Source organism: Cavia porcellus, unplaced genomic scaffold (assembly GCF_034190915.1).
Source record: "Cavia porcellus strain 051 isolate PalLab524CR breed Dunkin Hartley unplaced genomic scaffold, mCavPor4.1 scaffold_10, whole genome shotgun sequence".
In the NCBI taxonomy this organism is placed as follows: domain Eukaryota; kingdom Metazoa; phylum Chordata; class Mammalia; order Rodentia; family Caviidae; genus Cavia; species Cavia porcellus.
This window is the reverse complement of record NW_026947493.1, coordinates 43159127-43177037: the sequence shown is the minus strand read 5'-3', so window position 1 is coordinate 43177037 and position 17911 is coordinate 43159127. Positions and strand designations below refer to the sequence as shown.

At 39.0% G+C, this 17911-nt stretch overlaps 2 protein-coding genes across 6 annotated transcripts in view; one reads left to right on the top strand and one right to left on the bottom strand.

The window, feature by feature from the left end:
- Positions 1 to 11492, bottom strand: part of Sgk3 (serum/glucocorticoid regulated kinase family member 3) — a 163736-nt gene extending 152244 nt beyond the window's left edge. For 3 of the 5 annotated variants that reach the window (XM_063257401.1, XM_063257402.1, XM_063257403.1), the window contains exon 1: positions 11331 to 11492. The gene's annotated coding sequence lies outside the window, so the exon portion shown is untranslated. The remainder of the gene's footprint in view (positions 1 to 11330) is intronic. The other 2 variants (XM_063257404.1, XM_063257405.1) reach the window with 2 other exon arrangements.
- Positions 11493 to 11778: 286 nt separating this feature from the next.
- Positions 11779 to 17911, top strand: part of Vcpip1 (valosin containing protein interacting protein 1) — a 30660-nt gene continuing 24527 nt past the window's right edge. The window contains exon 1 of the mRNA XM_003480065.5: positions 11779 to 14771. Within this exon, the coding sequence (XP_003480113.1) occupies positions 12074 to 14771 (2698 nt within the window). The 5' untranslated portion in view covers positions 11779 to 12073. The remainder of the gene's footprint in view (positions 14772 to 17911) is intronic.

Here is a 17911-nt window from a genome sequence, read left to right as displayed (position 1 = left end):
TGGTTTTCCTAACATGTGTGCCTCCCATACATGTTCAAAGTGTTTCTGTAGCCAAAGTGGTATGCAAATGTTACTTCAATAATAGTGCCAAGAGGTATGATAGGGCATACCACCAGTATTTCTATCAGCATCTCCAAATCACCAAAAACACACACTTTAAAAAAAATCAATGTGCAAAAAAGCAAATGCAACTGAGGACACATTCTAGTCCAGTGGCACTCATACTGCAGTGGGCTGTTTGTATCATTGAAAGCTCAAAAAGATGTGCCATTTGTGTCCTAGTGTCATATGCTTTATCAACAGACTCTTAACAGATTCCTCCTCTCAGAAATTCTGGAGCATCACTGTTCCCTTCTAAAAAACAAAAGTGTCATTAGCACAAAAAGGATCTGAGAAGCCTACAGGGAAAAACAGTACAACTAATTTAGTCTATATTTGACTACAGAACCTTTTCTTCAACATGACTATTAATATCCATAGAATTCAGGATGCACATCCTGCCATTGCCAGGCAATGTGAAAATTGAAAGTGCTGTGTGAGAGGCCTTTGTGAGAATATACTGTCCCTTTATTACTATTGTATTGATGTTCAATTTGAGGTACTCTTTGACATAATGTACTGATATCTAGTGCTCGTGACTTAATTTAATACACAAACTTTCTATAATAAACTGCTGCCCAAACTGAAGTACTGTAAAAGACCACCTTGGATTTAAATTCTTATACATCATATTATGATGTACTTACATCTTAGAATAATATGAAGGAGTTTATGTAAATGATATACATGGTTAAAATGTATGTAAGCTGATAATTTTGTTCTCTCACTAATTAAAATATTTCATGTAACTACAGAATCAAAACATCATGTCAGTTAATTTTTTTTTTTTTTTTTTTTTTGTCTTTTTGAGACAGGGTCTTGCTACGCAGTTCAGGCTAGCCTTGAGCTCGCTTTGTAGCCCAGGCTGGTCTCGAACTTGCAATGATCCTCCTGCCTCAGCATCCCGAGTGCTGGGATTACAGGCATGAGCCACCACACCCGGCTATGTCAGTTAAATATTGCATGGTCTCTCTTACATGAGAAACTGAAAATATAAATAAAGAGCAAAATAAAAAGATAGGCAATAGGAAACAGGGAGATAGATCTTTTGCAAATAGGAAGGGAACCAAGAGATGGAGAGGGGCAGGAGGGAATGAAAAATGACAAAAAAAAAATTTAAGAAGTGTTATGTACAGGTAAAAAGTCCCTAGTCCCCATAAGGAATGCAATCAATGTGTACTATAAACATATACTAATAAAAATAAAAATTGAAAAGTGTCAAGTATTTGTTCTGATTTTTATGTCACACACATGCACGCACACACACAAACTAAATTAGACTATTTAAGAATTAGAACTAAATAGTTCAGAGAAAGATATTAGGCTCTTGTATAAAAAAGTTGGTTACTAGAACGAAAATACAAGTGTTTAAGTGAACTTTTAAACCTTATTTTCTTTCAAAAGTATCCTTCAGCTTCTAGATAAAGGAAAAGCAATGCTAAGCATTTCTCTGTCCAATCACATTGCTTATTTGGACCTGCTATTTAAAATTAACACTAATTTGAATTGTAAAATGTAAGGTTTATGAGCAAGAGGATTTAACTCCAGATCTACTTCTTTATTAAATATATCTCTGTACATTTAATGTTAATGCAAGTCATACTTGTTTACAAAAATATGTTGCATAAATAAGTTCCAGGTCATCTGTTGTTACTTTAAGACAATCAGATCTTTTAAATAAAAATTCTACAGAATCCTGGAATGTCAATTTTATGCAAGTACCACTGTAAAGAAGTCTTACTCACTTTAAAATAAGAATGAGTACTTGAAATCTGAATTTAATGCTTTGTAATTTAATTATTGCTGGGAACAACAACAACAAAAAAAACCAATTCTTTCTGCATATACTGCTTTGCTAAAAGCAACTAAATAGATGTATGTTTTGTGCAATTTATGTTTTATTAGAAATGTGGCAGTAATGATTATGGGGCAAGTTCACTTTAAAATAAGTATTTGAAATCTGAATTTAATGGTATGTAATTTAATTATTTCTGGGAACAATAACAACAACAACAAAACCAATTTCTCCTGTCTATACTGCTTCACTACAAGTAATTAAAGAGGTGTATGTGTTGTGCAGCTTACATTTTACTAGCAAAGTGGCATTAATGGTTACAGGGCTGCTTCTTTTGAATTTGCCATCCTAGTAACAACTCAACTGTCCTACTTCTTTTCTCTATCATGATGACCATGAAACATTTATTTATACATTTTGCCATGTCCTTTAGCTTTCAGCTGATATGAAGTGTGAACATATTTTAAGGCACTCATTTGGAAAGTCATAAATAATACTAATTTGTTTGGGGTTAGCATCAACATAAATCAAAATTTTAAAATTTCTTGCAGAGAATTGGTGGATTCTGCAGGAATGTATATTTGGATCTCAAGCTGAGACAACTGCCTTGGATGACAGGCATTCACTCAACAATATTTATTGGGACGACTATGTGCCAGGCACAGGGAACCCAACAATCAGCAAACTGCTTGCCCTTATGAACAGCTTTATTTACAGTGTAGAGAGAAAGACAATGGACAAGTAATTATACAACCTCGGATTATGATTAGTAGTGTAAAAAAAAATAAGTGGGATAACAAAGTGGAGAAAAAGATGGAAATGGAGATGGAAACCAGCTCTAGGGAAGCTGGTTACAAAGACATCTCACTGGATCTGACAGTGAAGAAGATATCTATGTAAAGTCCACCTGAAAAGCTGTCCAGGCAGAAGAAATGCAAGTGCAAAGGCACTGAAACAGGGATGCACTGAAGTGTTTGAGGACCATCAAGGAGGTTTATATATAGTTGAAGCACACTATCCAGGGAAATAATGTCAGAGAAGTAGCCAAGAGTCAGATCACAGAGGGCCCTGTAGGTGTAGCAAGGAATCTGCCAGCTTTTAGAAAAGAAATGACATAGTAGGATGTATACTATAGGAAGACTTGAGATGGAACTTCTAGTTCTAAATCTTAATTTTGAAGAATTTTTTAAAAAAAATTTTAACTGATACACAAAAACTATGTATTTATGGGACTATTTATGTGATGCTTCAATGTAGGTATATACCGTGTAGTGTTCGAATCAGAGTCAAGGTATTTATCTCCACAAAATTAACCATTTCTTCTGCTAACCAAAATATGTGCATCTTCTAGCATTTTAAAAGATGTATATGGTACATTATTATTTCATCTATATTCACCCTACTGTACAACAAAATTGTAGAATTTCTTTCCCCTAGTTATAACTTAGTATCTATTAATCAATCTTTACTTTTAAACATCAATTTTATTGAGGAATAATTTGCATAAAGAAAATCATACCCACTTTAAGAGTGTAGTCTGATGAATTTTGGCAAATGTACAAATTAACAACACTACCACCACAATGAAGATAGATCATTTCCATCTTTCCCAGAAGTTTTTCTTTTGAAGTCAATTTCCATCCTTCAAACCCCATGAGGAATGAACTCAACTGGAATTGTGTACTCATTTTACTATTATTATTTTGGGTGCTGAGGATTAAACCCAGGGCACTGCAGATGTTCCATTTCAGTGCCTCAGCTCCAGGTCCAGGGACTTGTTATATTTCAATGTGAACCTGGTGGGCCTACATCTGTGCTTATATGCTGTGACCCATGTAGCCCTTGAGGATCTTAGGATGAAGAATGTGAGAAGATGAGAAAATAAAAAGCTAGGGGTCAGGTGGAGCCCTTATCCTCCTGATGGGAGGAAAGGTACAGGCTCCTCACAGCAGGGGTGTTTATTTATACCTTTTAGCAACTTAATGTCACATGACATCCTGCTGTCCTAGCAACCCAGGATTGTCCTGGGGCCAGGTGTTTTCTGGGCTGAAGCAGCTTCTTCATGTGACTTGCCCAAAGTACTGTTTGTTCTTGGGATGGTCATGCTCCAGCCTTGAATGTGTAGTCAATTTCCAGCTTCACCAGCTCCCAACACTTATATGGTGTCAAAAGTTAGTTAAATTTAAATAAAACTAACAATCCTCAGTTAGATTAGCCACATTCCAATTGTCTAACAGCCAGGTGGCTAGAGGCTGCCACACTGAACAGTAGAAGCACAGAACATTCCTATCACTATGGGAAGTTCTATAGGGTAGTTCTGAGATGCTACCACGATAGTATGTGACCTTTATCACATGAAGGTAAGCCACACAGCCTGAATAAGCCATACAAGTCACATTACCTAACTTTGTGTTACTATCTATAGTATTACTACCATAACCAAATAGTTAAAGTCCTGTGAGGGAAGAGCTTTTTGTTTGTTTGCAACATGACTTTGCTAAGTTGCCCAGGCTGGCCTCAAATTTGTGATCCTCCTTCCTCTGCCTCACAGAGTGCTGGTATCATAGGCATGTACTATCATGCTTGACTAAAGAAGTTTTGTTCATGCCTGGACCAATATGGTGAAGAAGGAAGGGACACCCACTAACATAACACATATATTATTTTTTTTGTGGCTCCAGGAAGTCAAACTCAGGGCCTCGTACATGCCAGGCCAGTGCTCTACCACTGAGCTACAATCCCAGACCCTGGGATAGCGTGATAATAGCCATGATAATTATCTATATATTTACTACACAGAAATTCTTCTTCTATTACTGAATACAAAGGATCTCCTATTTTTACTGAAGGAAAATGATGATTTCTATTAACACTCACAGGCATAATTTTTATGTGAAAACCTCAAAATCTTAGTCTTATTAAATCTATAAATTTGTTTTTAAAGGGAGAGTCCTAAAGCAAATATGCTTAAAAAATTAACATTTGTTAAATCTAGTGGATACTGGAATATTTTTATGTTATTTTTCTGTATACTTTTGAATGAGAATTTTTTAAAAATATATTTTCAAGTGTCAAAAAATTTAATGATATCAAGATTATTGTGATACGACAACACAATGCAAGTTAAAAACAATATGGCCAAGCATGGCGGTACATGCCTGTAATTCCAGCACTAAAGAGGCTAAGGCAGGAGGACTGCCGCAAGTTTGAAGCTGGCCTGGGCTACATAGTAAGTTAAGGCCAGCCTGAACTACACAGTGGGACTGTAACTCAAACAAACATACAAGTTAAAAACAGTATGTAATGTAGAAAAGTCAGTACAGCACAGTGGCTAAGTCCACAGGTTCTAGAAACAGATTACTTTGATTTTAATTCTAATTGTGCCATTTATTAACTGTGAGACACTGAGAAAGTTACTTGACTTCTCTGTGCCACAATTTCTTCATCTGCAAGATTAGTAACAACCGTAATAGCACTTGTCTCATAAAGAAAGTAAAAATTTAAGTAAATACACAGCACACAGTAGATGCTAAATAGGTATCAATAACTATTATTATAGTGGGGACATAATTTTGTTTTTAAGTACATAGTATATATGGATAGAGAAAAAAACCTTGAGTGATCCATCAAAAATGTTAGCACTTATGTTAATAACAGATATTTCAATTTTCATTTTAATTTCTTTCCTAAACATACTGTTGTGACAACTTCAAGAACACAGTAACAAGATTTTCCTTAGAAGTACCCTGCTAAACGGTTGTCCTAGTTACTTTTTACTTGTTGCTGAGACAAAATACCTGAAGCCCAAGTTGGGAAAGGAAAGGTTTATTTCTTACAGTTTTTGAAGGTTTCAGTCCACACTCAGTTGGCTCCAAGGCAGGCAGGCATGGCTGGGCAACAGTTCATGGCGGCTGCAAACAGCAAACAGGAACCAGCAAAAAGCAAGACATACCTTCTTCCTGCCATTACATTACATCCTGGCTCCACCCCTGACACCATCAATCCAAGCACTAGACAATGAACCATCACAAATGCACAATGCAAACTCATGAGGCCTGAGGGCCACAGACATAAACCATAACATTCCACCCCTGGCCCCCAGGACTCATGTACATCATTTATACAAAAGACATTTAGTCCACCTCCAAGAGATGTCAAAGTCCTAAGTTTCAGCATTGCTGAACAGTCCAAGTCCCAAGTCTCCTCCAAGATCTATGGCAAACTTAACTGTAACCCCCTGTACAAATGAAACAAGGTTAAACATTTCTGAAATGCAAAGGCACAAGATAAACATTACCATTCCAAAAGTTACAAACAGGGGAATATAAAGCATTAAAAACAAAGCAAGTCCAGCATCAGGCAGGGCAAACATTAAGTCCTAGAGTTCCATGCTCAGCATCTGAAGCAAACTGGTTGCAAGCTCCAAAAGGCTTGGGTGATTCCAACCCCATGGCACTTCCAGGGATTTCAGCTCCCACAGCTTTTCTCTTAAATCCTCTCTGCTCGTTTTTTGCAGCTTTCTTTGGATCATCCCCATGTTTCTGGCTTTTCCAAACTTCTGGAGTCTCCACCGCACCTTTGGCTTCACCCTTGCATCTTTACAAATTGCCCTATCAGGGGCACTGCTTGGGCTCCCAGGCCCTTTGCAAACGAGGTGGAAGCCATCTTACCCTCAGAATTCGTGCATTTTCCTTGCACCTAAAATTAGCACCTTGTGGATGCCGCCAAGGTCTGCTGCCAGCTGAAGCAGTAGCCAGGCTTTTCTCTCTCTTGGCTGTAGGGGTCAGTTGCCTGGATTGCAGGGCTCTGTTTACCTGATTGTGAGGAAAAGCTTCTCTATGTTGCTGCCATTCTGGAACCTCATGTGGCCTCTGTCGCCATTTTGAAACCTGGTGCTCTGCAGCTTTCTCCTCTGAGCAAATTCTTTTACTTTTGCAGTGAGGCTGCATAGGGTGGGGCCCAGCTTCCTGAGATGTCCCGGAGCCATCAGCAATCAAAATCTCAAATCTGTCTTTACAATCCACAGCCTTCCTGGCATTTTCCTTCTGGTCAAACTCACAGTAATTGCAAATTATCCTGCTGGGTTCTTTGCTCTTGATTTGCAACATCAAGCTGGCTAAAGCCCCCAACAATATCCATGCCACAGCCTCAATGTTTGATTGCTTTTTAATTTTTTTTCAAGATTAATCAATCCAGTGCCCTTTGTCTCAGTCTCAGGCAAAGTCTCTGAGCATGAACAAAATGCAGACAAATTTTCTGCCAAGGCATAACACACATCATGGGGAGTCCAACAACCAATGTAGTCCTTCTTCCCAGCAGAAACCTTCCAAGCCTGGTCTTTAACATGAGGCTTTCTATCAGCCTTCTGGTCTCCTGAGCTCTGACCAGAATCTCCTCTACAAAACAGCCTAAGCTGCTCCAGCTCTATGCATCCAGGAGACATGTCCAAGCCTTTCCAAATTCTGCCCACAAGCCATTTCCAAAGCCTCTTGAAAAACATGGTCAGGTATAGTCACAGCAAACGACCCCACTCCTCGGTACCAAATTCTTAGTTACTTTTTACTCATTGCTGAGACAAAATACCTGAAGCCCAAGTTGGGAAAAGAAAGGTTTATTTCTTACAGTTTTTGGAGGTTTCAGTCCACACTCAGTTGGCTCCAAGGCAGGCGGGCATGGTTGGGCCACAGTTCATGGGGGCTGCAAATAGCAAGCAGGAACCAGCAAAGAGCAAGACACACTTTCTTCCTGCCATTACATTACATCCTGGCTCCACCCCTATGTGGGTATAGCACTGACACCATCAATCCAAGCACTAGACAATGAACCATCACAAATGCACAAATGCAAACTCATGAGGCCTGAGGGCCACAGACATAAACCATGACAACGGTAAATCTTAAAGTGTGATTCTTTGGCCAGTACCATCCAGAAAACTTGCTAAAAATGTAAATTCTCAGGCTCTTCTTATGCACACTCATTCTGCTGTGAAGCTCAGAAAATGATGGTTTTTTAAGCTTTTGATTTGATTCTGATGCTCGCTAAAGATTGAGAACTACTGTGTGAAGTTATAACTTGTAGGCCTGAACTTGATCCAGGTCACTTTTACACTGTACAGTGATAAATATTGCATTGGGACAAAGCTCAGTGGTTCAGCACTTGCCTACCATGCATTAGACTCTGGGTTCAGTCTCCAGCAGCCCCTCCCTCGCCAAAAGATAAGTACAAATCTGTCTTCTTTCCTGAATACTTTTTGCAAGTCCTGTTTACAAAGTTTTCCTTTTGCTTTTGGCATACTTTCTTTAAGAATCTTTGGATGGACTGCCCCTGTATGAGATCTGGCTAGCTCCAATTTATGTCCTCAGCCTTCCAGTAGCGAGGACTAAGGTGCACACCAAGGAGCCTTGTGAGAATAGGTCCTTCTATGCCCGATTACTATCTAGTATACAAAAGGCACACGGGGCAGAGGATGTAGCTCAGAGTCAGAGTGCTTGCCTAATATATACAAGACCTTGGGCCTGATTTTCTTCACCACAAAATAGAAAGAAGAAAGGAAGGGAGGAAGGAAGGAAGCAGAAGGGAGGGAAGGGGAGAAGAGAGAAAAGGATATGATTTTTAAAATTTTTTTTTTTAATTTTTGAGGTTGGGCTCAGCAGGCAATGTCTCAAGGAGACCCAATATAAATAGTATAAAGTGAAGTGTGGACACTGCCCAAAGTGTTTTTACATTTTAAAAAGTTAAATCATGGTAATCTGTGAAAAACATATCCAAGCCAAGATGACACTGGTTGCCAGTTCACTTGCTTCCTGTCTAATTTTTAAATCTGTAAACTGCTCAACAAGGAAAACCCTAATTTGCACCCACTCTGCTACTTGCTTTCTGGATGGTAACAAAAATGACAACATTAATGTTTTAGAATTAAGTCTTATCTGTTAAGAGAAAGCTACCTATTTCAAAAAAGCATTTAAAAGATTAAGATAATAAACAAAAAATCTGCCCTATATTCTCATAGAATTTGTGATGTTTGTTTCCTGTACCATTTTGATTGCATGCTTTATTCACTTTTATTGATAAGTAGCCCTTCTCTTCAGTTTAAACTCACTCTTACTTGGAGACGGCCATCTGCATCCTTTATGCTGCACTGACTTAAGTCATTAGTCCTACTCAGGTTTCAACAAAGGTTGTAACTGGAAGTCTATCCTCAGTAGGGATCTGGAGGAACACAGTTAACTCTCAGTATAGATACACATTTTATGAGTGTGTATGTGACTGCTTTCCAACCCTCAAAGTTATGATTCCCTTCCTTATATACGTAATATACAAAAAGTCAAGAAAAATGGTGGTAGTTCCGTTACTAAAGTAGATGACTTTTGCTTTTACATTAATTAAAAACAGTACAGGAAGTTCAGAAGGGCCATACGAAAGTTATAAAAAATTGATTGCAGTTGTAATTAGCTTTAGCAATACAGATACTACTAATGGTGATGGCAGAAGGACAGTGTGTATCATAGCATTTAATACTAACTGTCCATCTCATTTTTCTCACTTCAAATATGGACACAAGAACAAGAACTACTCTCTACTTCACAAAGATCCTGTGAAAATTAATAAGGCAATGAAAATCATGCAATTTGAGGGAAGAGGAAGGAAGCATGAAGATCTCATAAGCAAGTTAGAAGCTTTCCAAACTCTTATGGCCATATAAGAAACAGTATGTCATATTTTGTCCTGACAAAATTTTCTTTTATTTTTAATATTGTAGGTTCCCATGCCTTCTAAGCACCGAGTAATTAATTCTCACATTGAACAGATAACATCATTGCCCCCTATTCATGTTAGTTTTTATACTTTATGAATAGTGTCTGTATTTCCAGACTTATTAAATAAGTGACTTATTTTCAGATTAGATGACCTAACTTAATTGTAAAATTACCTGGAAACTTAACTCTTCATCCTACTCACATTAACTATGAGTATTTTTTTCTTTCAAAAATATAATCCTTAAATCGTGAGATCAGTAAGAAATGAATTTATCAATTTAGGGGTGGGAATGCAGCCCACTGGTAAAGCACTTCCCTAACATGCATGAGGCTCTGAGTTTGATCCCTAGCATCACAAAATTAATATATAAATAAACATAATCAATTCTAGTTTGGGAAAGAATGTTTCTAACTAATCAAGGTTCTATGTGAGAAAATGAATGCTACATCAATCAAGTGGATTCTACTTGATAAAACAGAGAAAGGCTTTCTTATTCAGTGAGGTGGACAGCATTTATTTTGTACAATTCAAATGATATATTCAGACTCAATTTAATCTACTTTACAATTCATATGTATCAGCAATAAGGAAAATGTAGCTTTTGATGACAGATAAAAGTGCATGACAGTGTTAGAACTGCTGAATGCTGTCATTTTATGTGTCCAAGATTTAGTAACTGAAGTCTTTGTATTCTGTAGGAGAAAAACATAGTGACACTGCCCATGTAACTGCTCAGTTACAGAAAAAAAAATAACTTCCACCTGAAGGGCATATCCAATTTCTAAGTTCACAAGAACTTAATGAAAAATCATTTCCAGGCTCTGTGTGGTGGTTATACCTGTAATCTCAGCAACTGGGAAGATTTAGGAAGAAGGATCCCAAGTTCAAGGTCAGCCTAGACAATTTAAAGAGATACTATCCCAAAGTAAAAAGAACTGTGGATGTAACCCATGGCAGGAGTGCTTGCATTGGAGAGGCCCTGAGTTCACTTCCCAGCATGACGTTATGAGCAAAATGTCAAATAAAATAACTCTTCCTGCCTGAATTAATTTTCTGATAACTTTATTGAAAAATATTTCCTGGGTTTTGGCACAAAAAAAAAAAAAAAAAAAAAGAAAGAAAGAAAAATATTCCTTCAGGGTAGGTAACATTACCCGTCTTTAATGAAGGTACATTTTTGCATGGCCCAGGGAAAATAGGAGGGAAAACAACAACTGAAAGATTTCTTTTTCAAATCCGTCATTTTTTTTTTTAAAGAAATGGACATTAGATGCAAATTAGCACTATATCCTTGGAGTGACGATCTTACAGATTCTCTAAGGGAAGGATTTAAGGATAAAACGAATTTATACCTACATTTTAAAAGTTCTGTATATGTATATAAAACTATGCATGCTAAGGTCTTGTTATTTGTACTACACATTTTAAGACAGAAAAACGAGAAAACAAACGGTGTTTCCGCGACTACCACGTAAAGAGGAAAAGGCAGAAAAGGAGAATTAAGTGCGTCAATCACTTGGAACTGAGGTAGAAATGAGACTACAGAAGTGGAAAACGGTCTTTGAAAACATCCTGACATCCATTACTTCTCTTCTCTTTTCTAGGACCTTCAGTCTGGACTAAGCCATTTAATTCAATTTCCCAGCCCATCACATCCTTGGACATTTATTTACTGTACCTTCTTCATTGAGAGCCTTTCCACTCCCCTCCCCTTCTAGCAGTCGTGAACTTCAGACTCTCTGCTCCAAAACCCACTCCCTGTAACTCTCTTTTTACGGAGATTCCCTGGATTCTCCCTTCTGCCCAAAGGGGAAGTTCGACTGGACGACGCGCCGCAGGGCATCCTAGGAAATGTAGTCTCTCAGACTTTTTCGCCTGGCTCCTTAGAATGAGTAAAACCACAAAGAGGAATCAATTAGAACTACAATTCCCGAAAGGCAACGCAAGTCACCATCTTTCTTTCTGCCCTCCTTCCTATTGCCTTCCTCTTCCTCCTCTCTTTGGGTGCTGAACCTATTAGAATCGCGGTATTTGTAGTTCATTCTGGACGAAGAACCTAGCGCTTAAGGGCCTAGAACGATCAAAAGACTCTAATTCCCAGAGGGCAGAGCGGAAAACGCGCCTGCGCACTCTTTGCGAGGGCGGGTATGTCTCTAGTGTCTGAGCGAGAGAGAGCGAGAGTGAGTGAGTGTGAGTGCGGGTTGGGGTGGTGGCCGTTACGTTCGGGGCAACGGCTACGGCAGTAGAGAAGTGAAAAGAGAAACAACGTCCGGCGCTTCCGTCTTCGGTCAGGAGGAGGAGGAGCTGGTAGGAAAAGGAAAGTGATTTGCTCTGGGTCTGAACTAGACCGAGCCGGGCCGGTAGGGGTTTTGGGCTATGAGCTTTTGAGGGTCGCGGAGCGAGACCCGAGAGCCGAGAGCTATGTCTCAGCCGCCACCGCCTCCTCCGCTGCCGCCACCACCTCCCCCCCCTGAGGCTCCGCAAACTCCGTCGTCTTTGGCGGGGGCAGCAGCTGCTCCGGGAGGGCTTTCGAAGCGGAGAGATCGGAGAATCCTTTCCGGGAGCTGCCCAGATCCTAAGTGCCAGGCGCGTCTGTTCTTCCCGGCCTCCGGTTCTGTAAGCATCGAGTGTACTGAGTGCGGACAGCGGCACGAGCAGCAGCAGCTGCTGGGGGTGGAGGAGGTGACCGACCCGGACGTAGTACTGCACAACCTGCTACGGAACGCGCTGCTTGGGGTGACTGGGGCACCCAAGAAGAACACGGAACTGGTAAAGGTGATGGGCCTTTCCAACTATCACTGTAAATTGCTGTCGCCCATATTGGCTCGCTATGGAATGGACAAAAAGACAGGCCGGGCCAAGCTTCTCCGGGATATGAACCAGGGTGAACTATTTGATTGTGCGCTGCTCGGTGACCGGGCCTTTCTCATAGAACCAGAGCATGTTAACACGGTGGGGTACGGCAAGGACCGCTCCGGAAGCCTTCTGTATTTGCATGACACTCTTGAGGATATCAAGCGGGCTAATAAGAGTCAGGAATGTCTCATTCCAGTGCATGTGGATGGAGATGGACACTGCCTGGTGCATGCTGTATCTCGAGCGCTGGTAGGCCGGGAGCTCTTCTGGCATGCCCTGAGAGAAAATCTTAAACAACACTTTCAGCAGCACCTGGCACGATATCAAGCCCTATTCCACGACTTTATTGATGCTGCTGAGTGGGAGGACATTATCAATGAGTGTGACCCTCTATTCGTGCCCCCCGAGGGTGTTCCCTTAGGTCTGAGGAACATCCACATATTTGGCCTGGCTAATGTGTTACATCGTCCTATAATTCTGTTAGATTCTCTCAGTGGTATGAGAAGCTCTGGTGATTATTCAGCCACCTTTCTGCCTGGGCTTATACCTGCAGAGAAGTGCACTGGGAAAGATGGTCATTTGAACAAACCAATCTGTATTGCGTGGAGTAGCTCTGGTAGAAACCATTATATACCCTTGGTAGGCATAAAAGGAGCTGCTTTGCCCAAACTACCTATGAATTTACTTCCTAAAGCTTGGGGTGTGCCCCAGGACCTTATTAAAAAGTATATCAAACTTGAGGAAGATGGTGGTTGTGTTATTGGAGGAGACAGAAGTTTGCAAGATAAGTACTTACTTAGGCTTGTTGCTGCTATGGAAGAGGTCTTTATGGACAAACACGGTATCCATCCTAGTTTGGTTGCTGATGTCCATCAGTATTTCTACAGAAGGACTGGGGTGATAGGAGTCCAGCCCGAAGAAGTTACAGCAGCTGCTAAAAAAGCAGTAATGGATAATCGCCTTCACAAATGTTTGCTGTGTGGTGCCCTCTCTGAACTTCATGTTCCTCCAGAGTGGTTGGCTCCCGGAGGGAAACTGTATAACCTGGCAAAAAGTACTCATGGACAGCTGAGGCCTGACAAAAATTACAGCTTTCCCTTGAACAGTTTGGTTTGCTCATATGATTCAGTGAAAGATGTTCTGATACCAGACTACGGATTGAGTAATTTAACGGCTTGTAATTGGTGTCATGGCACATCTGTGCGAAGAGTCAGAGGAGATGGATCTATTGTATATTTGGATGGAGATAGAACTAATTCTAGGTCCACTGGCGGCAAATGTGGTTGTGGATTCAAACACTTTTGGGATGGTAAAGAATATGACAATCTACCGGAAGCTTTCCCTATTACTTTGGAATGGGGAGGAAGAGTGGTCAGAGAAACAGTGTATTGGTTCCAGTATGAAAGTGATCCATCTTTGAATAGTAATGTTTATGATGTTGCAATGAAACTTGTTACCAAGCACTTTCCAGGTGAATTTGGGAGTGAAATTCTAGTTCAGAAAGTTGTTCACACTATATTGAATCAGACCGCCAAAAAGAATCCTGATGATTATACTCCTGTAAATATCGATGGTGCTCATGCCCAAAGAATTGGAGAAGAATCAGAGTCTCAGCTCCCAACTAAAATTATTCTTACTGGACAGAAAACAAAAACTTTACACAAGGAAGAGTTAAATATGAGTAAAACTGAAAGAACTATTCAACAGAACATTACAGAACAGGCTTCTGCAATGCAAAAACGGAAAACAGAGAAGTTAAAACAAGAACAAAAAGTACAGCCCAGAACTGTATCTCCCACTGCCATTCGTGATGGTACATCCTCTGCTCCTGCTACCCCTACCAAGGCTCCCTATTCACCTACAACTTCTAAGGAGAAGAAGATCCGAATAACAACTAATGATGGTCGACAGTCCATGGTTACACTTAAGTCTTCAACAACCTTTTTTGAACTTCAGGAAAGTATTTCTAGAGAATTCAACATTCCTCCATATTTACAGTGTATTCGATATGGCTTTCCTCCTAAAGAGTTAATGCCACCACAGGCAGGAATGGAAAAGGAGCCTGTTCCTTTACAGCATGGTGACAGAATTACAATAGAGATTCTAAAAAGCAAAGCAGAAGGCGGTCAGTCCGCTCCAGCACACTCAGCCCACACTGTGAAACAAGAAGAGGTTGCTGTTTCTGGTAAACTGTCATCCAAAGAGCTTCAGGAGCAAGCTGACAAAGAGATGTATTCTTTGTGTCTTTTAGCAACGTTAATGGGTAAGATCAATTTAACTATTAGATGGTATATCTTAAATTATGAATACACATTGAATTTTTCTGTTGTCTTTGGTGGAAATCTGTGGTCAGTATAAATATTTCATTCTGAATATTAGGAGAAAATTATTTTCCTTAGTATTTTGACAGGTGTTAACTTATTAAATGAATATTTTGGTGACATAATTACTAAAAGACTAGTTACTCAGTTGTCACTAGATGAGTTAAATATATCTTATTTGTACAGTTTTTAACAGACATACAGTATATCTAAATAATCTTTTAATCCCCCACCCCCAGCTCCGTTGGGCCTATCTTGCTCGTTTTTCTTTTATTTTTACTTTTCATTTTCCTGCTGTCATGTGATTTCAGGACTTCCTGCTTGATGAATTGCAGTTTCTGGTGTTTACATTCTCAATGTACCACCACCTAATAGTATTTCTCTTCTATTTCCTTTTCTCCCTTTCTCAGTCCGTCATGTTTTTCTTACATGTACACTAGGATTTGTGTTTGGGTAATTTCAGTGCTAAGTGAATCTTTGTCATTGATTATAATGAACTATTGTATAGCTCATGAGAAATGTAAGAAAGATAGATGATAATGGAGTTAAACAGCATTTCTTTTAAATAATTCAGCATAAATTAAAATTTATTATCAACCAAATGTGTAATTTAAAGCTTTAGATGATTTAAGACATTGTCTAGTGTTGCACATTTTGTGTTTTTATTTGCTTAATCATTGTTTTTAGTTTACTGTTACTATACTTCACCAAGTCTTCAAAATGTGAAATTTAAATGTGAGATATGAGAAGGGCCTTGGGCTGGGGATTTAGTTCAGTGGTGTAAGTGCCTGCCTGGCAAGCACAAGGTTGTGAGTTCGATCCCTGTACTTATTTTTGCTGAGATTAGAATTTTCAATTAGAGAGATGATTTGAGTTTTGATTCTATATGGGTACTAAATAGTAGTGAATTGAACATTGACTTATAATGAAGATTATTTGTTCTTGGTTTGCCAGTTTGGGGGCCTAGCAGTTAATAGGAGATTTAAAAACTGCAAATTTATGATTTGGTACTATTGAATTTTATGTTGGCAGACATAATAATTGAATTAGAGGATATGTTAGGAACTGTCTTAGGCCCTTTGCATACTTCTAGCTCTCAAAAATTTTCATTTCTTAAGAGATTGGATAGAATAGAGGAAAGATTGTGTGGTCTCTGGAGTCAGAAAGACCTAGAATTTGAATCTTGGCTTCACGACTTTCTAGCTTTGTGATTTCAGGCAAGCTGCTTCACTTCACAGTACCTCAGTTGTCTCTGCTCTACAAAATGCCCTTTTAGCTGATATGTAAGAGTAGTGGTAAATTATTCATAGGACTCTGAAAATTAAATACTATCCTCACAGAATGAATAAAATTAGATATATGTGTAAGACATTGTAATAGACTGGCAGTCTTCCAGATCAAAAACAGAAAAGTTCTTCCTCAGTAGAAGGTGAACTCCTGAGCATGAGGCCCACATCATCTCCCCCTTGTATATTTAGTGCCTAGTAGATTACTCAGCAGGTAGTAGCCACTTTGAAATTTTTTAAATTGAATTCAATAGATGCCAATGACATATCTAAAGAAAGGCTGTATCTGCAGAAATGGGATGGATGGTCAGCACTGGACATTGAAAAAGAGTCTGAAAAGCAGAATTTGGTAATGCTTATACACTGCTGTACAAAGGATAAAGGAACATCATCTGAGGCTCATGATAATTCTAGTAACCAGGAAAGTAGTCTTTGCTGAGAAGCAGGAATATTTGATCAGTCTTGACCATGGCCTCTCTAAAAGATCTTAGTCCATTTACCTGATCCATTAAGCATTTATTCTTATTCATTTAGCTTCCTGATAATAAATTTTGATATATATGTAAGAATGCCCATAAAGATTATTTTTGTTTAGAAGGTTACGTTGTCCATTGTGGACAAATAAATTGCCATAAGTGGGATATGATTAGTGGTCTCAAAAATCTGATAAATATGATTATATATTTCATAAGGAACATGAGTAAAATAGGATCCTGGTTTATTACTATTTTGACTCTGATTTGAGCTTCCTAGACTGGAATATCTGAGAACTGGACTGAGAGCTACAATCAGTGAGTTCACCAACATGATGCTTTCAGTTTCTGGTCTCTTCCCTTTTTATGTTGCTATCCACAAAGCTGTAAGTATTTTTCCTCCTCTGTCTCTCTGTCTTTATGCTCTTTTTTGCTTTCATTGATTTCTTTTTGTACTGAGGATCGAACCCAAGTAGTGCTGAGCTATATCCCTGATCCTTTTATTTTATTTATTTATTTATTCTCTTTGAGACAGGGTCTTGTAGTTGAAACTGATCTTGAACTCACTGTGTAGCCCCCGCTGGCTCAAACTGCAGTGATCCTCCTGCTTCAGCCACCCATGTGTTGGGATTACAGGTGTGTGCCACCGCTCCTGGCTGCCCTTTTAATTTTTAAAACAGTCATACTAAATATACAAGTTGTCCTCAAACTTTCAGTTTTCCTGCCTCAGCCTCTCCAGTAGCAGGGATTACAGGCATGTATCGCCATACCTAACTGACATGATTCTGTATCTTTTACTTCCACTGCTTGAGTGTAAAGAAGTTTGGTAATTTTATAGTAGAAGCACTTGAGAGACTTTCCTGTTTAAAGTCAGTTGATTGTTGGTTTTGTTTTTGTTTTTGTTTTTTTGAGACAGGGTCTCACTAAGTCACTAAGATGCTCAGACTGATCTCAAATTTGTGATCCTCCTGCTTCAGCCTCCCAGAGTAATGGGATTACAAATCAGCACCAACATGCCTGGTTGCTAGTCCTCAACAAATATTAGTTTTCTCTTTTTAATTGTCTTGTAATAATTTGAAATGTGTGCAAGATATTCTTAATAAAAAGTTAATATGTTTATAAAAATTCAAGTTTGGTATAGTTACATACATCCAGCCATCTGTAAAGAATCCTGGGGAGCTACTAATGTTCAGACTAAGGAGGACCAGAGAAAGACATGAACTATTTAGAAAACTGTAAATTTTAAAGTGGAGAAATTACATTGTAAATTACCAAATGGAAGCTATGCTGCTGTGTTAGTTTAGAGGATAACTTACCAAGCTT